We start from the raw sequence: 20,000 nt of genomic DNA on the forward strand, positions 1-20,000 counted from the left end.
TGGGCTGTTCAATTCCAGGCATTCACTCCGTATCCACAGAGTCTGTTAGGACTAATGCGAGGTTATTTAGCTAGTGATTCAACAGTCATTCATACTTAACTTTTGCAGGCACAAACGGGGTGGGGCGAAAGGGGAAAAAATGAGTTAGGGTTATCGTTATGAAACGCATTCGACAGTAAACGGAGAAAAAAGTTGGAGTAGAATAAAAAAATAAACCCGTTTCTCTTAATAACGTCACAACCGTTTAGTGCTGATTTCATTCGGTATTAAGGGAATGTCTAGACCGTACCTATTTTAGTACCTGCGGTGGTTTAAACATTTTAGCGGAACATCTTTATGAAGTGGGCGTGTATTGGTGATCCTAATTGATTAATCGCAAAGTAAAGAAACGAGCTATAACGTGTACATACCCTTAGCGCATGAGATCGAAATTTTGCAACAAATTGTAGAACCTGTTCCTTCTCGATAGCCAGACGCGAGAAATTACAGATAGCGTTGTTGATGGTAAAGATTTTGAATGAATTTCAAAGCACGAACCTAGGCCTTTGCTTCAAGCCAAGGGCTTCCGATGTTAACATACCGGCTCCTTAAAGGATTGTTTTGCAAACAAAAGAAAATAATAAATGCGCAGTCATTTGATTCTAATTATGGGCAAGAAAAATCTGTATACTCATTTGTTTCATCGACGATTCATTAAAGGGAAAGGTGTAACAGATCCTCAACCCAGAAGGAACTGCCAACTTTAATCAGAATTCCTATAAAATGGACCCAATAGAAAAAAGGAAGAGTAACTCATTGCTAACAACAAGGGAAAGAGATTGTGCGGTGAAGAACACAATACTGCGAAGCAAAAACGACAGAATGAGCATCACCATGCAAAATGAACGCAACCAGTTCACAAAGAGTTTGGATTTCGAGGCTAAAAAATTACGGGAAAAGTTGACTCTTTTGATGCCACCTACCAGCACACCAGCAGGCTCCACTACAACAGAAACCTCCATTGATTCAAGTAAACTCAAATTACCGGTAATAAAGAGAGAGTCGAGGTCAGTACCTTGTTCTCCTCAGTTGGATGGACGAAAATCTCTGACTCACATTTCTTTGGATAACTTAAACAGTTCGCAACCAAAACTGCTAGAAGCTTGGCCTCGAAGGGGGTCGTCAAATGATGCTGACACACAAAGATGTAGCCCGTCTATGATCCGCCAACAAGGTCGCTCGATTTCAGGACGGCGCGCAACGTTACCAACAACATCTTTCACGAATGCGGAAGACAGCAAATATGTCAACGTGTCGCCCCTTATGCCAAGAAATCTTAAGTTGAGAGAATTCTCTCGACGCGAAAGTCTTCTCAAAGAATTGCCAGCGTTGAATCAAAGTGACACACCACTGCAGGGCGACACATTGAAAGATCAGTTTAATTCGCTCGAAACTTGTCGCTACCTCCGCCAAGGAACCAAAGAAGATGGGAAGGAAGCGAATGAATCAAAAGAGATGACAGACACAGAATAATTATCTCTTTAAAAGTTGCAGATGGGATTACTATTGAAGGTGTAATAGTCCTTTGACGTTAGCACTAAATATATTTGACGGTTAGCATTGCAGAGAAACGACAACAGACGGCAATATTTTTACTTTGCATAGAAACGGACAGAGGATAGCTAATTCAAAGTACGGTATACGTAAAATAGGGGCGAAAAGGTTTCTTACTAACACTTATTTTTAAATACGGTTATATTCTCAATCTTCTTAATCATAGTTTATTAATAATTCACTTTCCGCAGGACTTCTGCTTTCCATTATATTTGTGCTGTGTTTTGTGGTCGATCAAGCCCCGTAATAAAGTTTACCCCCCATAGACTTTATTCAACATGGTCCATTAATACAATGTTAAGATTGCCTGCGGCACCGGCTTTTATTTGCAATGACGAACAAAACACTTCCAGGCTTAGCGCCTTCAACATTTCTATCAGACCACAAACATAAAATGCATTTTCAATCAAGATACTTTCAATTATTAAGCTCACAAATTAACTGCCATTCTCATGGTTAAGGCAAAACGTAATGCTTAAACTAAGGGAAACGCCGCTCACGCGTGTCAACGCTCGCTCGGGACATTTCGCGTCTCCCAATCACTCTCGATCCTATCGCTGGCTAATTCATGACCGCCCGCCAGTAAACTGAATTTTATTCTCCGTACAGTTCTCATTATAAGCTACTAAAATATAGGACGTATTAAAACTAACGGCAATTGTCTTTATTTAGATGCGGCAAATAGAGAGAGCTTTAAATTTAACGGCTTTGGATAATTTTTAATAGACGCAACGAGTCGTCAAGGCATTGAACCCTTACTTGTTTTGACTGGTTTTGATTGACCTGTATTACAAGCTGGCCTAAACAGAAGGCGATTTAGAGCGTTGACGTGGAACTAAAACGACACCCGGCCATGAATCCTTCAGACCAGAGGACTTAGTACAATTCATACAAGATTACTTTTTAGACGATTTGAAACAACCGTTTACGGTTTTACGTAGCAAAAAAAGCCATAAACTGCATCTATGCAGGCCTAAAAAACGGTCAACGTTACTTCTTAGGGTTTTCTTCAAAAATACCGTCAATCGACCACATTCTTGAAAAAAAAATCTATAACCTCAATATAACTTTGTAAGCAAAGACAGAAGTTCTTACATCATAAAAAAAAAAACTAAAAAGAGCAAGGCTGATATAACGGTAAAGGAATATATTATGTAAGGCCAATGTATTTCGAAAGGCACAGCCTTTCTTCCTCAGCTAGGGTCATTACAAGTAAAGACTACGGTTTACAGAGACGTTAAAATATGAATAATGATATGGCTTGTACTATGATAAGTTTGGCAAATGCCGTAAATTTCGTACAAACATGCACCTGTAAGTATCATATGGAAAACTACTAATGTCAAATATGTAGCGTGTTTTCATTCACGTGATCAGTAACCTTGTTTTTCCACCGAAACAAAAGAAAGCGATTGCATGATAATTGAGCTGAATTCCCGGAGGATTAGTTACCAACACCAACATGGCCGTTGTTCCTTTGTTTTGGAACACAAACATGGCGGCCGTGACGTCACGTGAAAACACTCTAAATGACTTCACGACCTATTAATCTGCCGGTAAGAAAGGGACCTGTGTCACATGTGAGCTTGCCAAAGAAATACCATTTGAGCTTTCGCGCGAAAACATGACAGAAAACATGCAGATAACATGTTATCTCGACACGTGAAAAGATCACCATTGCTATGGTTACATCTTAAATCGCGCCGTTGTTCTACGTTAGCACTACAAAATATATTTAAGTGAAATGGTTTGGTATTTCATTGGTGGTTATATAATAAACAGAACATTACATGACCGCTTGGACCGCTCTTCTCGTGTTGAAAAATACTCGACTCTTTCGCTGCGCTCACTCGTGAAATATTTTTCAACACTCAAAGAGAAAGTTCGTATCTCCGCGCGACCATGCATTATCCTCTATATTCAATCACCGTTACATCAACCTTGCTCTTTTAGCTTTCGATGCTCCTAAACTGCGAATGACGTTTAAAGTAATCTGGTAACCAGATCTCCAATGATCAGTGCTTTGTAACGTAGGACATCAGAGTTCGCAACTTGAAGCTAAAAACTGTTTAAACGACGTTAGCGCTTAACGTTCTTCGAAGACTTGTGCTCATGCGTTTTGATCTTGAGATTTCTCTAAGTACTCCCTGAGATACGCGATACAAAGAGGCTGGCGGCGAGTTACCAAATTCATCAACCAGGAGGGAAAAATACCTCCAAAATCAACCTAAGAAAATAAAGTAAAATAACAATTCTATTATAAGTAAACTATAAATATAGTGATAGACCAATCGAGTGCAGTAAAACGAAAATTAAAGTAACCAATCAAAAAGGACGGAGACAATCCAGTAAACCAATCAAAACTTGAAGTAATTACACGTAGCCGACACATAACGCGGGAAAATGTGCACGCGCGAGCCACGACTGGTTTCGCTTTCACTTTCTGATTGGTTGAAAAAGTGGCGCGATAACTTTGAACCAATCAATGAGTGAAGAACAATCTATTGAAAACCGCTCTAAGATTGTACGAAAGTAATAAATATTTTGAAAATAGTGGTGATGATGATGATGATGACCATAAACATCAGGAGCCCATCATCATCGTCATTATCAACAACATTATTATCACCACTATCATCTGTATTATCATCGAAATCATCATCATCATTATCATCGTGAACATCATCACGGTCATCAGTATCGTCCACAGTATTACTCAGTGATGACTATGGTTATCATCCATGTTATAATTATTGTCATAAACAAAGGAAAAATAATTTCCTATTTTACCACAAATTACCTGAACAAGATAAGACACCATTGAATACAGCTGGCCATTTTGTTGGAAGGGCTCAATTATCCAACCGCAGCATTTTACCTGCAAGGATATCAAATCAGACCACTTGATAAAGGGATTTAGTGCATGCCATAGAGGTGCGATTTGCAAAATTCTCAGCATCTCCTTTGAAAAATTACTAAGGAGTCAAAGGGAGATATGCTGAACATTCGGAATATAAAAATATAAGTTTTCTTCCTAACATATTTCACTTGTAGTAACAAATCCGTAATGTCTTGTTTAATTAATTGGGACCTTAAAATCCGAGGGCGAGGTCATTCTCGTCACCAGAGCCGCGGCTCTTATGTCTGCGCATGACCCAAGACTCTGGCAAACTCTGTGTAGGAGAACATGCGCCGTAGAGTTGTTAAAGCCAAAAATCGGCCATTTGAACCTTACGGCGCCTGCTCACTCCTCGTGCTAACATGAATACACCAATCAGAGACGCTTTGTTTCAGGATTCCCCAGAGCTCTACGCAAAAGAGAGGAGCCCTGGGGTCGAGATCGAGGGAGAGGACGACTACGAGTACGAATTTTCCGACCCGAGCATGCGCATAAGGTTTGGAGGCCCAGATTTTTCGAAGTGCGCGTGCTCCGAAACGGAAAACTCGTACTAGTAGTCGTCCTCGTCCTCCGCCATAAAGGTCCCTAATTAACCAAGCTCCCAAGAGTCTCCTACAGCTGAGTGGCAGAGCATCGGAATTAGCAATCTGAACTGGGTCGACTCCTGCAAAAAACACACTCGTACTTTTTCCGACTAACCCCGAGTTCCCATCGGAAAAAAATCACTTCTCCACCTTCTCAACACTTGGAGAATCTGATAACACCGCTCTTACCGTTGCTCTTGTAATGTCAAATGAAGGAGGTAATTCCGGTAATTCCACTGACACCGACGCTTGAACAAATTTTTCAGACTACAAAGAATGTGACAAATAGAGCAGGATTACATGTAGTACGCTAATACTTACTGACTACTGAAATAAACGGTGTGCACTAGCGCATACTTCATATTAAACCCCACGGGACATTAGTATTTTCGTCCTCAGACAGACAGTGGTTTCAAAACAAGCCGGCGACTGCCGGAGTTCCGCCGGCTACTTGATTGTATGTCGCCGGCTACTCTGGTTTTAACAAACAGCTTGTGCGAAACGATCTTGGCATTGCTTCTTATCCATTAATCTTTAAGACAGCAGAGTAACTTCACACTAAATGCAATAGGATGTAAGCTTTGTTCAAAAGAAAGCTCAAATCGTCCGCTGTATCCTGTGCATTGCCGTGTTTTGTCCCTATCTTGAATTGTAAGTAAGTGGCCGGGCCAACCTCGTTTGGGCGTTCGGTGACTTCGACCGCTTCTTCTTCTTCTTCTTCTTCTTTCGGTCGCTACCATCCCTACCAGCTCAGAGCATGGCAGAGAAACGAAAACAGCAAACTGTAAAGACGCCTGTAAACGCACTTTTTTCATTTGGGTTCAAAACTTCACGATCCTCAGTTAGGTGAAGAAATTCGGCCAATACACATTAGTAATCATTTAACAAGTTGTCGGACTTTGTTATTGTTCATTCGACCATATGATTACTACGTTGTTTGTTATACTTATCCATAATTACAGGGTTCGTGATGGATTTTGTACATAAAATTCCAGCAGTATTCAAGGAGTTTTCAAGAATCAGAAATTGAGTTTTCAAGGAGTGTTTGTAAGGAGATTTCTATGCCATACATAGTGTTTCAGTGTTTTCTTTGCTGAAAAAGCCTACCTTGATATTCTTTCCCACGTCCCTGCGGTGCACGCATAGACATTTTAATTTTTGCATTTAACTTTTCTCCAATAGTCAAATTTGGGCTCCATTTTTTAAATGTCTCTTTAAATTCAAGGAGTTTTCAAGCAGTTTCCCCCCAAATCCTTTTTTTTCAAGGGCTTTTCAAGCGCCATTGAAGTCCAAAATTAAATTCCAGGGCTTTTCAAGAACTTCAAGGAGTAGCACGAACGGGCACGAACCCTGTACTTATTATAAATAAACGACGGCCGACTGATTTGATAGTTAAGGGACATCATGGAGTCGAGCCTATTGAAATGAAGGTCGTTGAAAAATGCAAATTTTTCTGTCTGTGCGTAAATAAGTCAAAACAAAAGAACAATTAATGGATGTTTCGATTACGGTGTACGCGTGGTGCCCAACTGCATTATAGAAGCGATTCACACTGCTCTTCATTATTAAGGAAAGACGAGAAGTCTTAAATCAAACTAACACGAGAGTTGAAATCTAAAGTTATTCTGCTAATTAATAGCGACAATTTGAATTGAGCAAGGCGCAACTTTTTTTTTTCATTCGGCTGCCGAGTATTTGCACATGTGGAAGCGAAGCGAAATCTAAACCCGCTTTCGAAACGTGACTATGTCGTTTCTGTCGTTCACTTATTTCTACCTTTCAAAATGGAGATTTTGAATGAAACTGTCATTGTCTGAAACCGATGCTTGAATGCTGAAAATGGCATTGCTGAGTTTCTAGATTTCAACATTTTCTGCGGGAGCATGCCACCAGACCCCCCTAGCTTCAGGGGCCTTGCGGCCCCTCAATTGTCACAGTCGCCTACTTGCACTGAAGTCTCTTGTGTGAACAGGTCGTAACCACTCAAACACAGCGAAACTCATGACGAATCTGACGGCCATTTGCAAGGATTGTCAGATGCGTAATCTATGTTTTCCGGCGATAAACCTCTTTATGGTGGTAATTGATATCTATACAAAAAAATGACCTGGAAAACGTTATCACCCACCTCTTCTCTCTCCATTGTCAGGAGAACAAAATCGCGCGCTTGTTTCAAAAGGCACTGCTTTGCTTGAAGACGAAGGTAAACTAGACGTAGGAATTAAAAAAATCAAATACCTCTCACTTGATCATACGCACTCCTGTATTCAGGAAGCGAGAAAGGGGGTATAACTGTTCCCAAGATGGTCGAAAAGGAAAGGAACTTTATTTAAGCGTCTAGTTTTTTATCGCTGGAGCACTAATTGGGAATACTGAAAATTGAAATCAACAAATTAATACAAAATGATCAAATCAAATGTTGGTTTTCATGGGAGGGGAAAACCGGAGTACCAGAAAAAGAACCTCTCTCTCTGCTATTGTTTAGTAACTCACTTCAAAGCGATTGGTAATGTTATCTCGATCATGCCCCTTGAAGGGGTGGGGTTCAGTTCGAGAGGAAGTGAAAGACCCTGGGAGTCCAGTTTATGTTCAATCTTTATTAACGGATGAAGAAACATTCCTGGAATGGGAATAAGGGGAGTTACTTTTTCTTTTCATACCTCTCCCTCTCCCTTATGCCGAGGATGGTGGTCATGTTGCGGTCGTTGAAAACCATGCACATTGCATGAAAATGTCATTTCGTGTCGTAACTGATACTCACGAATTTTAGCTTGATCATCAATTTGTTTGACCACCTGAATTCTCTGTTAAAAAAATAACAAGCTATTAGATGGTATGAAAAAAGAGTTCAAACTGCATCAAGACGACACTCTGGCTCTTTAAATGTCAACTAAAAAAGTGCTGCCTTTGAAATCACATGTGCATCAGCAAATGGCTAGACTGTAAAGCATAAAATCCTGCAGGACTCGACAAGACGGTAGGTCAGGGTTTTGCCGTAAAACCGAGGCCAAACATGCAGGCTTGCCGAGTGGCGGCCACACAGAAACAGATGAAAAGAAAACATAAAGACAAATCGTCTGTTGTTCACCTTGGAAAATGATAAGACTGACAAACTTCAGTTGTTACCTTGAGCATTTTATCGTACACGTAACGTGTCATGTGATCGCGGATCGCTTGCCATACATCGGCAGGTTTCAGTTTGATCACTCCCTTTCCCATGAAACTGCAGAGGAAATAAAATCCATCAATGCCAACAAAAGCCACGGTCTCTCTTTTCCATGAACTTGACAGCGTTTTGTTCCCCTCCAAATTTAAACACACAAATGAAAGCTCAACGTATTTTATCCGTACACATCTCTTTGTAACCGATTTCGAGGACTATGAACAGTTTCAACGCATCATCAACAGCTTCACAAGAGGCCTGGTATTCAGCCCCAGGCTGCAACCGCGGTTGTTACTATAGATACAGCCAAGGATACGTCATTGAGAGAACGAATAGTGCGCACGCACAAACCTAAAAATGTTGAAAGAGGGAGCAAACAGCTTCCACTTCATTCAACATTCTTCGCGAAAACAAAACAAATGTTGAATGCTTGTTGAAGCTAAGTTTAAACGCTTTCAAATTCAATCAACATCGATTTAACATGTTTCAACACGGTTGAAAATGTAATCGTGCTCGCGGGGAAATTAGCAAGTGAACAGAGACGAGACAATTGTAACACAACTTTGTATTTAAGACCTAAATCCTTCGATGAGGTCCGATGTCACAACACCCAAACAAAAACGAGAAGAAAACGAACCTCACTCTGCCCAGTCCTTTTTCATTTTCATTTTTCACGTCACGCTTCAAGTCCCACGCTTCCACTACAAAGAGGGGGGAGGGGGGAGGGACAAACAGTTTCACTGTAGATACGAGCAAGCGTGACTGAGATATTCAGTAAGCGGGCTTTCTTGAGAGTAGCCTAGCCAACTAATAAAGAACAAAACATGTAGAGCTAAACCTGTGAATCCTCTCTCCTGGGCTGATCTTGCGCAAAATGATAACATCTTTCTCTGTTCCTTGATAACTAGACGAAACAATAAATGTGATGAGATGCTTTGACAGTTGTGATGACCGTCCATAACACGGACAAATTAAGTCACCTCCAATCTCGGTCTGCTGATTGCTGCTCGGTAAACTCCTTAGATGCTTCAATTTCCAGCTGATTGGCCATTAAAACCTAAATAAACCAATTAAAAACTAAGGGCAAGGTTTTATTTTTAAATATGTGACAAAGAGTGTGACATTTCACTTTAATTTTGAAACTTTCAAGAAACTCTTCTAGATAGAAGGAGTGTTGCGATGCATGTGAAAAAACATTTATTCCTTAACGAATATGACTCAATCGAATGTCTTATCATAGCAACAGGATAGGAAAAGATAAAGCCTGTGACACAAGGTTCAACATTTGTCGTTCAACAAATGTTGAACAGTGTGTCATACCATGTTGAATCCTGAAATATACCATTAACACATTAAACGTTGTTGAACGAGAATAGAGACCAGCTCTATTCCGTTCAACACGTCTGTGCAACATTGTTCAACATTTGCTGAGCACCAAATGTTGCAGGATGTTGAACCGTGTGTCATCGGCTTAAGATGTAGGGTCTGCACGTGCCAGATCTTAAATTTCCTCATGCAACCACCGAAGATAACAAAAGCCGAATGGTAAGTTGCCGGACTCACAATCTTCAGTTACCAGGCACAAGCATCGCTTTGCCCACCAACTGGAGTTGCTTTGGATTAGTACCAGCTCAACTTCTGGGCTGCGCTTGTAGATGGTCAACTGGACTCCACCCAGCCAGTTGGCATTCTTCAAATCCTAGCCTTTGTTTCAATGGCACTGAAAAGGCTTATGGTGGGAGTTAATTCAATTAAATACATATATTTCTATTTTAAATTAACACGACTCCTAACCACTTTGATTATCTTCTTTATTTAAAAAGATCAATTAAGAAACAAAGTAGAGTTTGAAGCACAGACAGAAAGACAAAACATGCAGCATGCATGTTCTGCTACAACAAAACGCTAGCAAATTGAAAGATCTTGTGAAAAGAATGCAGGCAGGGGGAAGAGATAATCAGGGTTTAGTAGCAACGAAGCTTTCTTTTCATAATCAGCAGGTATAAGGAAAACGCCTCTTTACCTCTCCGAGTAGGTTTGCAACTGCTTGATTGCCAAGTGTTCGAAAATCGATGTTACGCCGATCCACTATCGAAAACAAAGAAAGTATCAACAAGAGTTTCGTGAACAAAAATAATACAAACGAAAGACAAAAATCAAGTAAACTGTAAATAAGAGTAAACATTATTGTAAATGTTTAGAGAAAATGTTCTCTCGTGTAGCCACAACTAGAAAAGGATAAGATTTCTTACAAAATGGCAGCTGCATATTCTCCTCTGTTATGGGAAACATGTCGCTTGTGTACTGTAACCAAAGAAGACTGAAATTTAATTAATTCGATAACGTGTTCGGAAAAAAAAAAACAGAAAAAGCTCTAGGCTCCTTTCTTTGTTTAACTGTCAAATTGCACAGACCCTAACAACAACAACAACAACAACAAAAAGCAGGTTTACCTCGATGAACAAAACGACAATGAAAATACACCATGAGAGTTCAATCAAAAGACCCGAAATAAAATAAACTGCGAGAATTTGAGGGAGAAAAACCGAGGCGCCTGCAGAAAAGAAACACCACCAGGAGCAGTGAAAAGGGGATGAATATACTCAACACACTTGAGACGTCGATTTAGGCCCTCGAACCTGGGGCCCTTTTCTCGAAAGTTCCGAAAGCTTTTCGGGCCCGAAAAGCCTTTTGTGAAACTGTTTTGTTTTGCAAAGCCGATCTTTCAACGTGTTTTCAAGCTAACAAAAAGAAAACTATCTCCGTCCTAAAGTTTCGGGACTTTCGAGAAACGGGTCCCTGGGGCCAGTTCTCGAAAATCCCAGAACTTTTCTTAGGAAGGGTGAAGTTTTGAGTCATCAATTTTCACAATCATTTTGCCTTTGGTCATCTTGAAAACATACTAAAAGACCAGCTTTTTAAACAATACGGCATGTTGAAAAATGGCGACTATTCCAGCAGTAAGAATGCTCTTCTCCTTATAAGGCAAAAGGAATTGTGTTTTTTGCATGCACGTCTCCGAAATGTCCACATCCTTGGGAAGTACGTACGCAGTTCAAAGCACAAAGCAATGGTTTCTCCTTGGCTTCGGAAAGCTGGGGAATCTGCTTTAAAAATTGAACATAACCGAGTGTCTTTAAAAGGATCATTCTCTTTCAAACTTTCCGACCACAACACAGTGGATGGTTCTTAAATGGCCTGTCACCTCAACATAGTTTTCCAGTATACTTATTCTCCGAAATCTTCCCAAATACACTGTGTTGTGTTTTGGACCTTTGGGTTGAAAATTCACTTTTTTGTTTGCTTTGAAAGACGGAAAAAAGTGGTCATACTTTAATCCATAACCGAGAAATGAAGGGAAATGGGTTTAATAGTGGGTTGACGTCATAGACTGCTCTGCATTTTGCTGTTTCTTTGAAAAACTGCGATCCAAATTACTTTGTGACGTAAATCCGGTATCGAACCTATTCCCCTTCATTGCTCGGTTATGGATCAAAGTATGACCACCTTTTCCGTCTTTCAAAGAAAATAAAAAAGTTGTTTTCAATCCAAAGGTTCTAAAAATAACACAAAATATTTGGGATGATTTGGGAGAATAAATGAAGTGAAAACTGTCTTGAGGCGATAGGCACTTCAACGTTATTTCTGAATAAGTCCTTCTCACCGAAACATTGCCTGAAGCACTGAATAAATCAGATGTTTCTTCTGCTTCACTTTCATTGCTTCCCGCTGTTAGCTCCTTCCACAATTCAACGCCTTCCTTTTCAATCTTGGACATCTCACCACTGTCGGATGCCCCTCGATCAGCCTGGTAACGAGCTTCCAGTTTGTCACGAATTATCGCAACACCCTGGGGCTGAGTTGACGTCACTCTGTTGACAAGTCGAGTAGGAAGACTTCCTGAAAATAGAAAGAGAAACTATTCTCCACTTGTCCATTACCTTGACACGAGGACATATCGAGAGAAGGGAAATAAATGATTTGATGTCGAAAGAATTCCGGAGCGCGAGAGGGAATCGCTAGCCTAGTAAGCGCGAGAAAGAGCCCTAACTCGTGCGAGAGGGTAGAGGTCCAAAAATTCGCGCGAAAGATGCAGTGTTGCGAAATCAAATTCTTTTAAATATTGGTTTTTCGAAATGGCGAAAAGCAAAGTATACGGAGACACCGTTCTTAGAGAGGATAAGTGTGCTTACAAACCACATATAAGTCACAAAAGACACCCAGTCCGCCCTCTAAGCCCACCCTGGTGGATAGCAAGTACTCTCACTGTGGGGCAATCACTCACTGTGGGGCAATCATGCTCAGAAAAGCTTGCAATACCCAGCCTTAATAAAATATGTCGTCACGTTGACTCAGTTGGTATAGTTGCTAAAACAATGCAGAATTCTGGGCGTTGTGATAGCATTTTTTTCCCTAGTGGATAAAGCTCCTGTCTTACGTGGCAAGTTTGCTGCATGATGGACGCAAAAACCACTCACCTTTCAAATCCACGCGTGTGATGTAGGTAACAAGACACTTGGGTGGATCGGAACTAATTTCTTTCACCACAAAACCACCGATGACCAGTTCAGCTCTAAAAGGGAATATTAGAATTAAACACTCCTGCTCTGCAGGTGCTGGTGAGGACTCTGAGAGAACCTTCCTCACCAGTCCTTCTTCACCCAAGTGATCCTGTGCATGGACTGAAGCCAAATTGAAACACATACATGACGTCACAGCAGCGATGTTACAACGAAACTGCAGCCAAGTAGGTTCATTCTCAGATAATCGAATAATTGAGCTTTACGGCTGAGGCTAGTATATTTTTTCAACATTTCGTCAGGCACGGCCTGGCTTCTTCACGGAGTAATGAAAAACACCTCTTGTTCCGGTTAAAACCCGGTCATTGCTCTAGTTTGTGAAAACACTCAAAAGCATCGTCTTTTAATTCCTTTCGGCTCTTCTTCGCTCTTGTTTCTAAGAGCGCAAGAAAAGCCCCACCAGCTTCTCCCCCACCCCCCCCCCCAAAAAAAAAACCCGAATGCTCTTCAGGAAAAAGAATTCACTACTTTACGTTGCTTTTTACCTCACAAGTCCTTTCTGTTCAGGACAACTCTCGTGCTCAACCTTAGAAAGAAGAAATTAAAAAATATTACTTCTTTGATTCTTATAAGGGGATGAGCAATGCGCGAAAAAGGTAGGAGCCACGCCCTTTTCTAGACTTGAAACAATATCCCAACCCTGAGACAAATATGACGCGAGTCTCTAATATCACAGCTAATGCATTCCGGGGATAACTTTATTAACATTCGATGCATACAATTCATCCAGAAACCCATAAAGGGTTGAAAAGGTGTAAGGCACATTCACAGCTTCCGAATATTCAGTGCTAAGTACCATATTTGGAAACCCCTCGCTTCAGTTCAGTTCACGCGAGAACATTGGTGGTATTGCGTCACGGTGTTCTTGCGAACTGATTGGTTGAATGTTTCTCTCTTGTTGTTCCAAATATGGTACTTAGCAAATTGAATAATCAGAAGATTGTTTCCCAGCACACAAGGGGCCGTTATACGCGTTTCAACCCTTATGTGTTTCTAATTCATCTCAGAATGTTTCAAAATTAGAGACAAACCGATTTCTGAGACTGCCGAACTGAATGGATGAACAAAACTTTTAATCACTTTTTTTTTTATTTTTAGCGAGTAATCAAAGTTAAAAGTGTTATCAGTATCAGCTATGAACAATATAATTTTACCAAAAAGTAGCTTTTGAGGTACTGTAAGATTTTAGTCATGGAAATAAATATTAAGAAGGATCGATTTAGAAAACGTATTAAGAATAAAAAGTAACAACACTATCCGACGTTTCGGAGTCAGACTTGACCCCATTATCAAGGTTAAACTGTACTGGAAAAATTCGCAATTTAAATACAACGGGCGTTAGGTCAAAACAAAGACATGCATAGATGGAAATTAAACGATAGTTGACACTAAGATATTTACAATTTTTGCTAGAATACAAAAGGCGAAGGTCAAACAAAAACTTTAGCACGAATGGAATCTGACTGCTTATTTAGTGATGGTTGACGCTCACGTATCAAAAGCATCTCGTGAACGAGACAGTCAAATTTCGATTTGCATTTCTTTAGGATGGACAAAAAAGAACCGATGGACAAAAAAGAACTTGTCTCTTCAACTCTCCGCTCTATCGCCCTAAACTACATCGAACGCAAAGGTCCTAAACAACCCAGAGCTATACGTACTGCCATAGCACAGTTGAAACAGCGTGATGATATCATAATAACTAAACCCGATAAGGGATCAGGGGTTGTCATTATGGATAAAGCTGAGTATATCCGGCTTCTCAACAAAGCCTCCATCGATGACAGCACGAAATTCGTCCCTATTAGCTCAGAAAGACCAAAAGCGAAGGGTCGACCGCCCAAGTATTACCATCCCCTCTTAGAAAAAGAGAAACTTGTTAACAACGCCATAAAGAGAATTCTCCCCAAGGACGTCGCTGAATCGCTACTATCACAGGGCTCGCGTTTAGCTCATCTTTACGGCCTGCCGAAGACGCACAAGAAGAACCTCTCTGTTAGACCCATACTATCTGCAACAGGAACATACAACTTCCAGCTGGCAAAATGGCTTGACGAAAAGCTAAAACCTCTCTCTCTCAATCATCATACCATCACCGACGTTTTTGAATTTGCGGAGGAAGTTACTCAACTCGATTTTAACGAGAATGATATTTTAGTATCATATGATGTAACTTCTTTGTTTACAAATGTGCCTTTGGACGAGACGATAGAGATACTTGCCACCAAGGCTTTTCGTGACAATTGGTTCAACAAAACCAACAACCTAAATATCACCAAATCAGACCTGATCGAACTGCTAGAATTAGCTACCAAACACCAGCTCTTCCAATATAATGGTGAACTGTACGAACAGAAAGATGGAGTAGGCATGGGGTCTCCCCTAGGCCCCCTAATGGCCAATGCCTTCTTGTGTCATATAGAGGAACATTTAGATCTGCCTGATTACTACAGACGGTACGTAGACGATACAATTACCGTAATGTCTTGTGAATCAGCCGCTCATGTTTTCCTTGATGAATTAAACAGCATTCATCCGTCTCTACATTTCACCATGGAAATCGCGACCAATGGTAAACTACCTTTCCTTGGAATGCTTCTTGATAAGAATGGTCCTCGGATATCAACCTGTGTCTACCGAAAACCGACTGACAAAGGCTTATTACTACACTACCATAGTCACGTGGACCATCGTTATAAGACTGGCCTGCTTACGACCATGCTTAACAGGGCCTATCGGTTGTCCTCAAGTTGGCAATTATTCTCTGATGAGTGCGAAAAGCTCAAAAATATCTTCAAACGCCTTAAATACCCAGAGGACCTAATTAACAGATCTGTTAAGAATTTTGTCGACTATGTTCAATCGGATGCCGAGAAACCACCACAAGCGCAATACCAAGGAAAAACCGTCCGTATTGTATTACCGTACAAAGACCAGAAGTCAGCTAACGTGCTACGGAGACGACTCAAAGATCTGAGCGTTAAAATTGGTAACACCATCGAGATTGTTCCTGTGTTTATTAATCGTAAGATTGAAAGTCATCTCAAACACCGCGAAAACAAGCCAAATGTTGTAAATAACCAATGTGCTGTTTATTATTTTAAATGTGGTCTATGCGATATGGACTACATTGGTTATACAACAAGGCATTTACATCAGCGTATAGAGGAACACAAATCCCTATCATCTTCGGTTGGTCGACACATGAAGACGAAACACGATCTGGACAAACCTGAACTTAAAGCACATTTTACGATCCTAAAGAAATGCAAATCGAAATTTGACTGTCTCGTTCACGAGATGCTTTTGATACGTGAGCGTCAACCATCACTAAATAAGCAGTCAGATTCCATTCGTGCTAAAGTTTTTGTTTGACCTTCGCCTTTTGTATTCTAGCAAAAATTGTAAATATCTTAGTGTCAACTATCGTTTAATTTCCATCTATGCATGTCTTTGTTTTGACCTAACGCCCGTTGTATTTAAATTGCGAATTTTTCCAGTACAGTTTAACCTTGATAATGGGGTCAAGTCTGACTCCGAAACGTCGGATAGTGTTGTTACTTTTTGAAATAAATATTATTGTTGATACTAAAAAGAATCTTGAACTTGAAAGATCATAATATTCTAATGAAAGCAATCCGTTTCACTATTTATAATATAGAAAGCAAAAGCCAAAACCGAAGAGAAACTGAAACCTACCGCTTCGCACGCAAAGCAGACCACACTTTCATCAATCCTCTTAAGATGCCAAAAAGTACAAAAGTCACGACCACTGGCCGGCCATACTGGTTTATACTCCATCAGCGTAACCTTAATGACAAGAACAGCCACGTTAAAATGCACTAAAATAGCGAAAGAAACAAACAACATTCGAAAGGGTATAACCGTAACTGATTGTGTTAAAAGTGCCGGTCATCCTAGATTGGAGACGACCGCGTTGACACGCTTGTCTTCTCACTCGTACGTTTTCGGGTTTCCTCATGTTGGAAGTGTGAAAAAAGTCGACTTGGGGTTAATAAACGGGAACTATCATTTTTCCAACATCCCCCACCCTCCTCTCCCCAATCACAAACAGGGCGAGGAGCTAGCCTGCGAGCAAGCTCTCTTTCGGGGTGGGTGGGCGGGCGGGCGGGCGGGCGGGCGCCCGCCCGCCCACCCACCGCCGAAAGAGAGCTTGCTCGCAGGCTAGCTCCTCGCCCTGTTTGTGATTGGGGAGAGGAGGGTGGGGGATGTTGGAAAAATGATAGTTCCCGTTTATTGCCCGCCCGCCCACCCACCCCGAAAGAGAGCTTGCTCGCAGGCTAGGCGAGGAGCTAGAGCCCTGAGCCTCGCATCTTCAAAACTACTTGACAGTTCAATCTTTTGGAGCAAGCTTCCAAGCGTTTTGAGTGGTTCAGGTTTTTCCCGCAAACCTTGATATAATCTAAGACCATCTTTTACAGTGTAAAGTTTCCTCGCCCCAGATGCGTTTATAAACTTAATTTATTCACTCACAGGCAGCCCAAGCTCGGTATACGATTTATAGAATTTTTATGGTAGAATTAACTTTGAGCTTATAAATGCTCAAATAAGCTGTAAATGTAGAAATAAACTTCGCTTACCTCTACGTACAGTTGTCCTCGTCTTTTCTGTTCAATCGGAGGGCAAACTGTGTCCGTTTTAGCCGGGTTTGTGGCTTTCGAATTTTTACGATGTCGTTAGTTGTCATTTCCCCTCATAAAGAGAAGGGAAGGGAAATGACAACTAACGACATCGGGCTGCCTGTGATTCACTTTCTTTAGGGACGCAAGCAGTATTAATGCATCCTGAGTTAAGTGACAGTTTGATAATGCTAACAGTTAAATTCAAAACCGCACTGGCTAACGAATACCTAGACTATGCAAGACAAAGAAATAATCAAGTAAAGCTATGATCTTCGCAGTTATGATTTACTTGATTTCATATCCGCAGTTCATATATGATTCATTTCCTATACCATTTCAACAAAGAAATAATGTCATGCAACACACAAGAGCCTAGGCCTCTTACCTTTGAAAGAGGGCCATACTCCTGCACAGTTTTACCTGTGAAACAAACATTGCTTTCATTTGCTAGACTGGCAACTTTAGGATGATATGGCACTCATAAACGTTAAGATCTACGTTTCATCGTATTCTAGTTACACCACAGTTCCATCTCAAAACTTATTTTCTATGTAAAGCGCTATGAGCTTTTAATTGCACCATATAGATGTAATTTACTATTATTATTATTATTATTATTATTATTATTTTTATTATTATTATTACATCCGTTAAGTCCGTTAATTAAATGTCTCTTTTCAAGTACTGTAATTCACGCTATATCACAATTCATATTGTACCGTCTCTGAAAACCATAGTCATTGCTTGTAAACCTTGTAAGGAAAACAAAAGCCTTACGAAACATTGGGTTAAAACATTTCCTCTACAGTTCAAAATAAGTGTTGCTCATTTTCGTTTGTCTCTGATAATTTCAAGAATTTTCACATTCAGACTATCCGGCAACAGAGAAAACAAACTCCAATTGTTTTAAAAAACATAAGGAGTACTCGTCCACTGAGTTTGAAGTAGAGGAACATTGAAGATATATTGCGTAATTTACACTTCTGTAGGAAAGTTATGTCCAAGGAAGCTTTGCTGAAGCGTTGAATAGTCCTCTCGTAATCTCTGACTGAAAACATTTATTTTCTGGGTGAAACTTCAGATGGTGCAAAAGCACATACAACCCAAGCTAAATGTTCCCCTCCCCACCCTCCACCCGTCTTTTTTGTCTCGCCCCATTCATCGGCCGTTTTTCACGCACAAGGACTACCACAGAACTACTACTAAGAATAAAGTAGTTAATACGCAAGGAAATGCTTGAGGAACCAGATCCAACAAAAGTGGAATATTGGAAAAAATCCTGGGAAGAAGGCAACTTCAACTGGCACCAAAACACAGTTCACAAAATGCTCCAAAAGTATTTTGACGAGCTCACTGGTGGACGATCCAACGTAAGAGTGTTCGTTCCTTTGTGCGGAAAATCTCTCGATATGTTGTGGTTAGCTGAACAGGGACACAGCGTCGTTGGCGTAGAGGTATCAAAGCTAGCGATTGAAAGTTTCTTCGCAGAAAACAACCTCGCGTTTTCAGCGGAGCAAGTAATATTGACAGCGACTACTGATCCAGTCGATGTGTACAAGTGCGTGGGAAAGCAAATAACAATCTTCTGTTGCGACTTGTTTGCGCTATCTGAAGAGGACGTCGGTAAAAGATTCGATGCGATTTGGGATCGTGGTTCGTTGTCCGCTGTGCAGCCTCAATTTGGTGACAGAGGAAAGAGATACACGAAAAAAATGCGCTCGCTCCTTGCTGACCATGGAAAATACCTGTTGGAAAGTCATTATTACGAACTGGATCGCCAACTCGAACGTCCTGTGAGCCTATCGGTTGAGTTTAGAAATATAATTTTCGAGGAGGACTTCGTCTTAAAGGCTCTTGAGGTTGAAAAATCCGGAGAAGACTTTAAAAGAAAATGGGGATATTCTGATGAACGGCACTACCACTTAATTCAGCCTAAAGTATAATCATCTCAAATGAGTTGAGGAAGAACAGCACATGCAAATTGGTTGAAAGCTTTAGAAAGAGCGAGACACACAACAAATGGAGCTTATTATGCGCACCACCTTAATTATAAAGCTTGTCACTCCGCTAGTTTTCCTATACGGGCTCGTGCAATTTCGTTCGTCTTGGAAAAAATTTATTTACGAGAATTGCACACAAAAATCATGTGAGTACCTGTGCCTTACATTGATGCTTATTGTCGCCACCCTTGACCCTTGAGCCTTGGTATGACAGTAGAAAATATCTTAGCAAGTGTGGGGTGGATGCCTCATGAATATTTTTACAAATTTCGTATTTGAATTATTACTCATAAGTCTTTTTATAACTTACATGTAAGTTTAGAGGAAATAAATTCATTAGTTGCAAGAGCTATAATTTTAAGAAAAAATTAAATATTTTAGTTTTCAAGCCAAACACTGACCTCTTTCGTAATTCTTTTGTATATAGGGCTGCAATTGCCTGGAATTCCCTTATCTGACAGTGTAAGATATTTTTCTAAACCACCAGCTTTTAAAAATCGACTGAAGCAGTTAAAAGATAATTTTATGAACATCAATT

The 20,000-nt window shown here is 40.5% G+C and overlaps 3 protein-coding genes across 9 annotated transcripts in view; 2 read left to right on the forward strand and 1 right to left on the reverse strand.

Moving 5' to 3' along the window:
* Positions 1-661: 661 nt before the first annotated feature.
* On the forward strand, positions 662-2,836 carry LOC138026300 (uncharacterized). Its single transcript, XM_068873594.1, has one exon. The coding sequence runs from the start codon at positions 763-765 to the stop codon at positions 1,510-1,512; it is 750 nt and encodes a 249-aa protein (XP_068729695.1). The 5' UTR covers positions 662-762; the 3' UTR covers positions 1,513-2,836.
* Positions 1,891-20,000, reverse strand: part of LOC138026298 (uncharacterized) — a 63,910-nt gene continuing 45,800 nt past the window's right edge. For all 7 annotated transcript variants that reach the window (XM_068873592.1, XM_068873590.1, XM_068873588.1 and 4 more), the window contains 15 exons: positions 17,848-17,882; positions 16,519-16,629; positions 13,305-13,345; positions 12,718-12,812; positions 11,904-12,139; positions 10,492-10,543; positions 10,263-10,327; positions 9,220-9,296; positions 9,078-9,143; positions 8,203-8,299; positions 7,838-7,880; positions 7,205-7,284; positions 5,266-5,343; positions 4,394-4,471; positions 1,891-3,820 (listed from right to left, as the gene is read on the reverse strand). In XM_068873592.1, coding sequence (XP_068729693.1) covers positions 3,704-3,820; positions 4,394-4,471; positions 5,266-5,343; positions 7,205-7,284; positions 7,838-7,880; positions 8,203-8,299; positions 9,078-9,143; positions 9,220-9,296; positions 10,263-10,327; positions 10,492-10,543; positions 11,904-12,139; positions 12,718-12,812; positions 13,305-13,345; positions 16,519-16,629; positions 17,848-17,882 — 1,271 coding nt within the window. In that variant the 3' untranslated portion in view covers positions 1,891-3,703. The remainder of the gene's footprint in view (positions 3,821-4,393; positions 4,472-5,265; positions 5,344-7,204; positions 7,285-7,837; positions 7,881-8,202; positions 8,300-9,077; positions 9,144-9,219; positions 9,297-10,262; positions 10,328-10,491; positions 10,544-11,903; positions 12,140-12,717; positions 12,813-13,304; positions 13,346-16,518; positions 16,630-17,847; positions 17,883-20,000) is intronic.
* LOC138026303 (thiopurine S-methyltransferase-like) overlaps positions 18,604-20,000 on the forward strand; it is a 1,597-nt gene continuing 200 nt past the window's right edge. Inside the window, exon 1 of the mRNA XM_068873597.1 lies at positions 18,604-20,000. This exon is cut by the window's right edge and continues 200 nt beyond it. Within this exon, the coding sequence (XP_068729698.1) occupies positions 18,695-19,405 (711 nt within the window). The 5' untranslated portion in view covers positions 18,604-18,694 and the 3' untranslated portion in view covers positions 19,406-20,000.

The sequence above is a fragment of the Montipora capricornis genome, chromosome 12 (genome assembly GCF_036669925.1).
Source record: "Montipora capricornis isolate CH-2021 chromosome 12, ASM3666992v2, whole genome shotgun sequence".
Lineage (NCBI taxonomy): Eukaryota > Metazoa > Cnidaria > Anthozoa > Scleractinia > Acroporidae > Montipora > Montipora capricornis.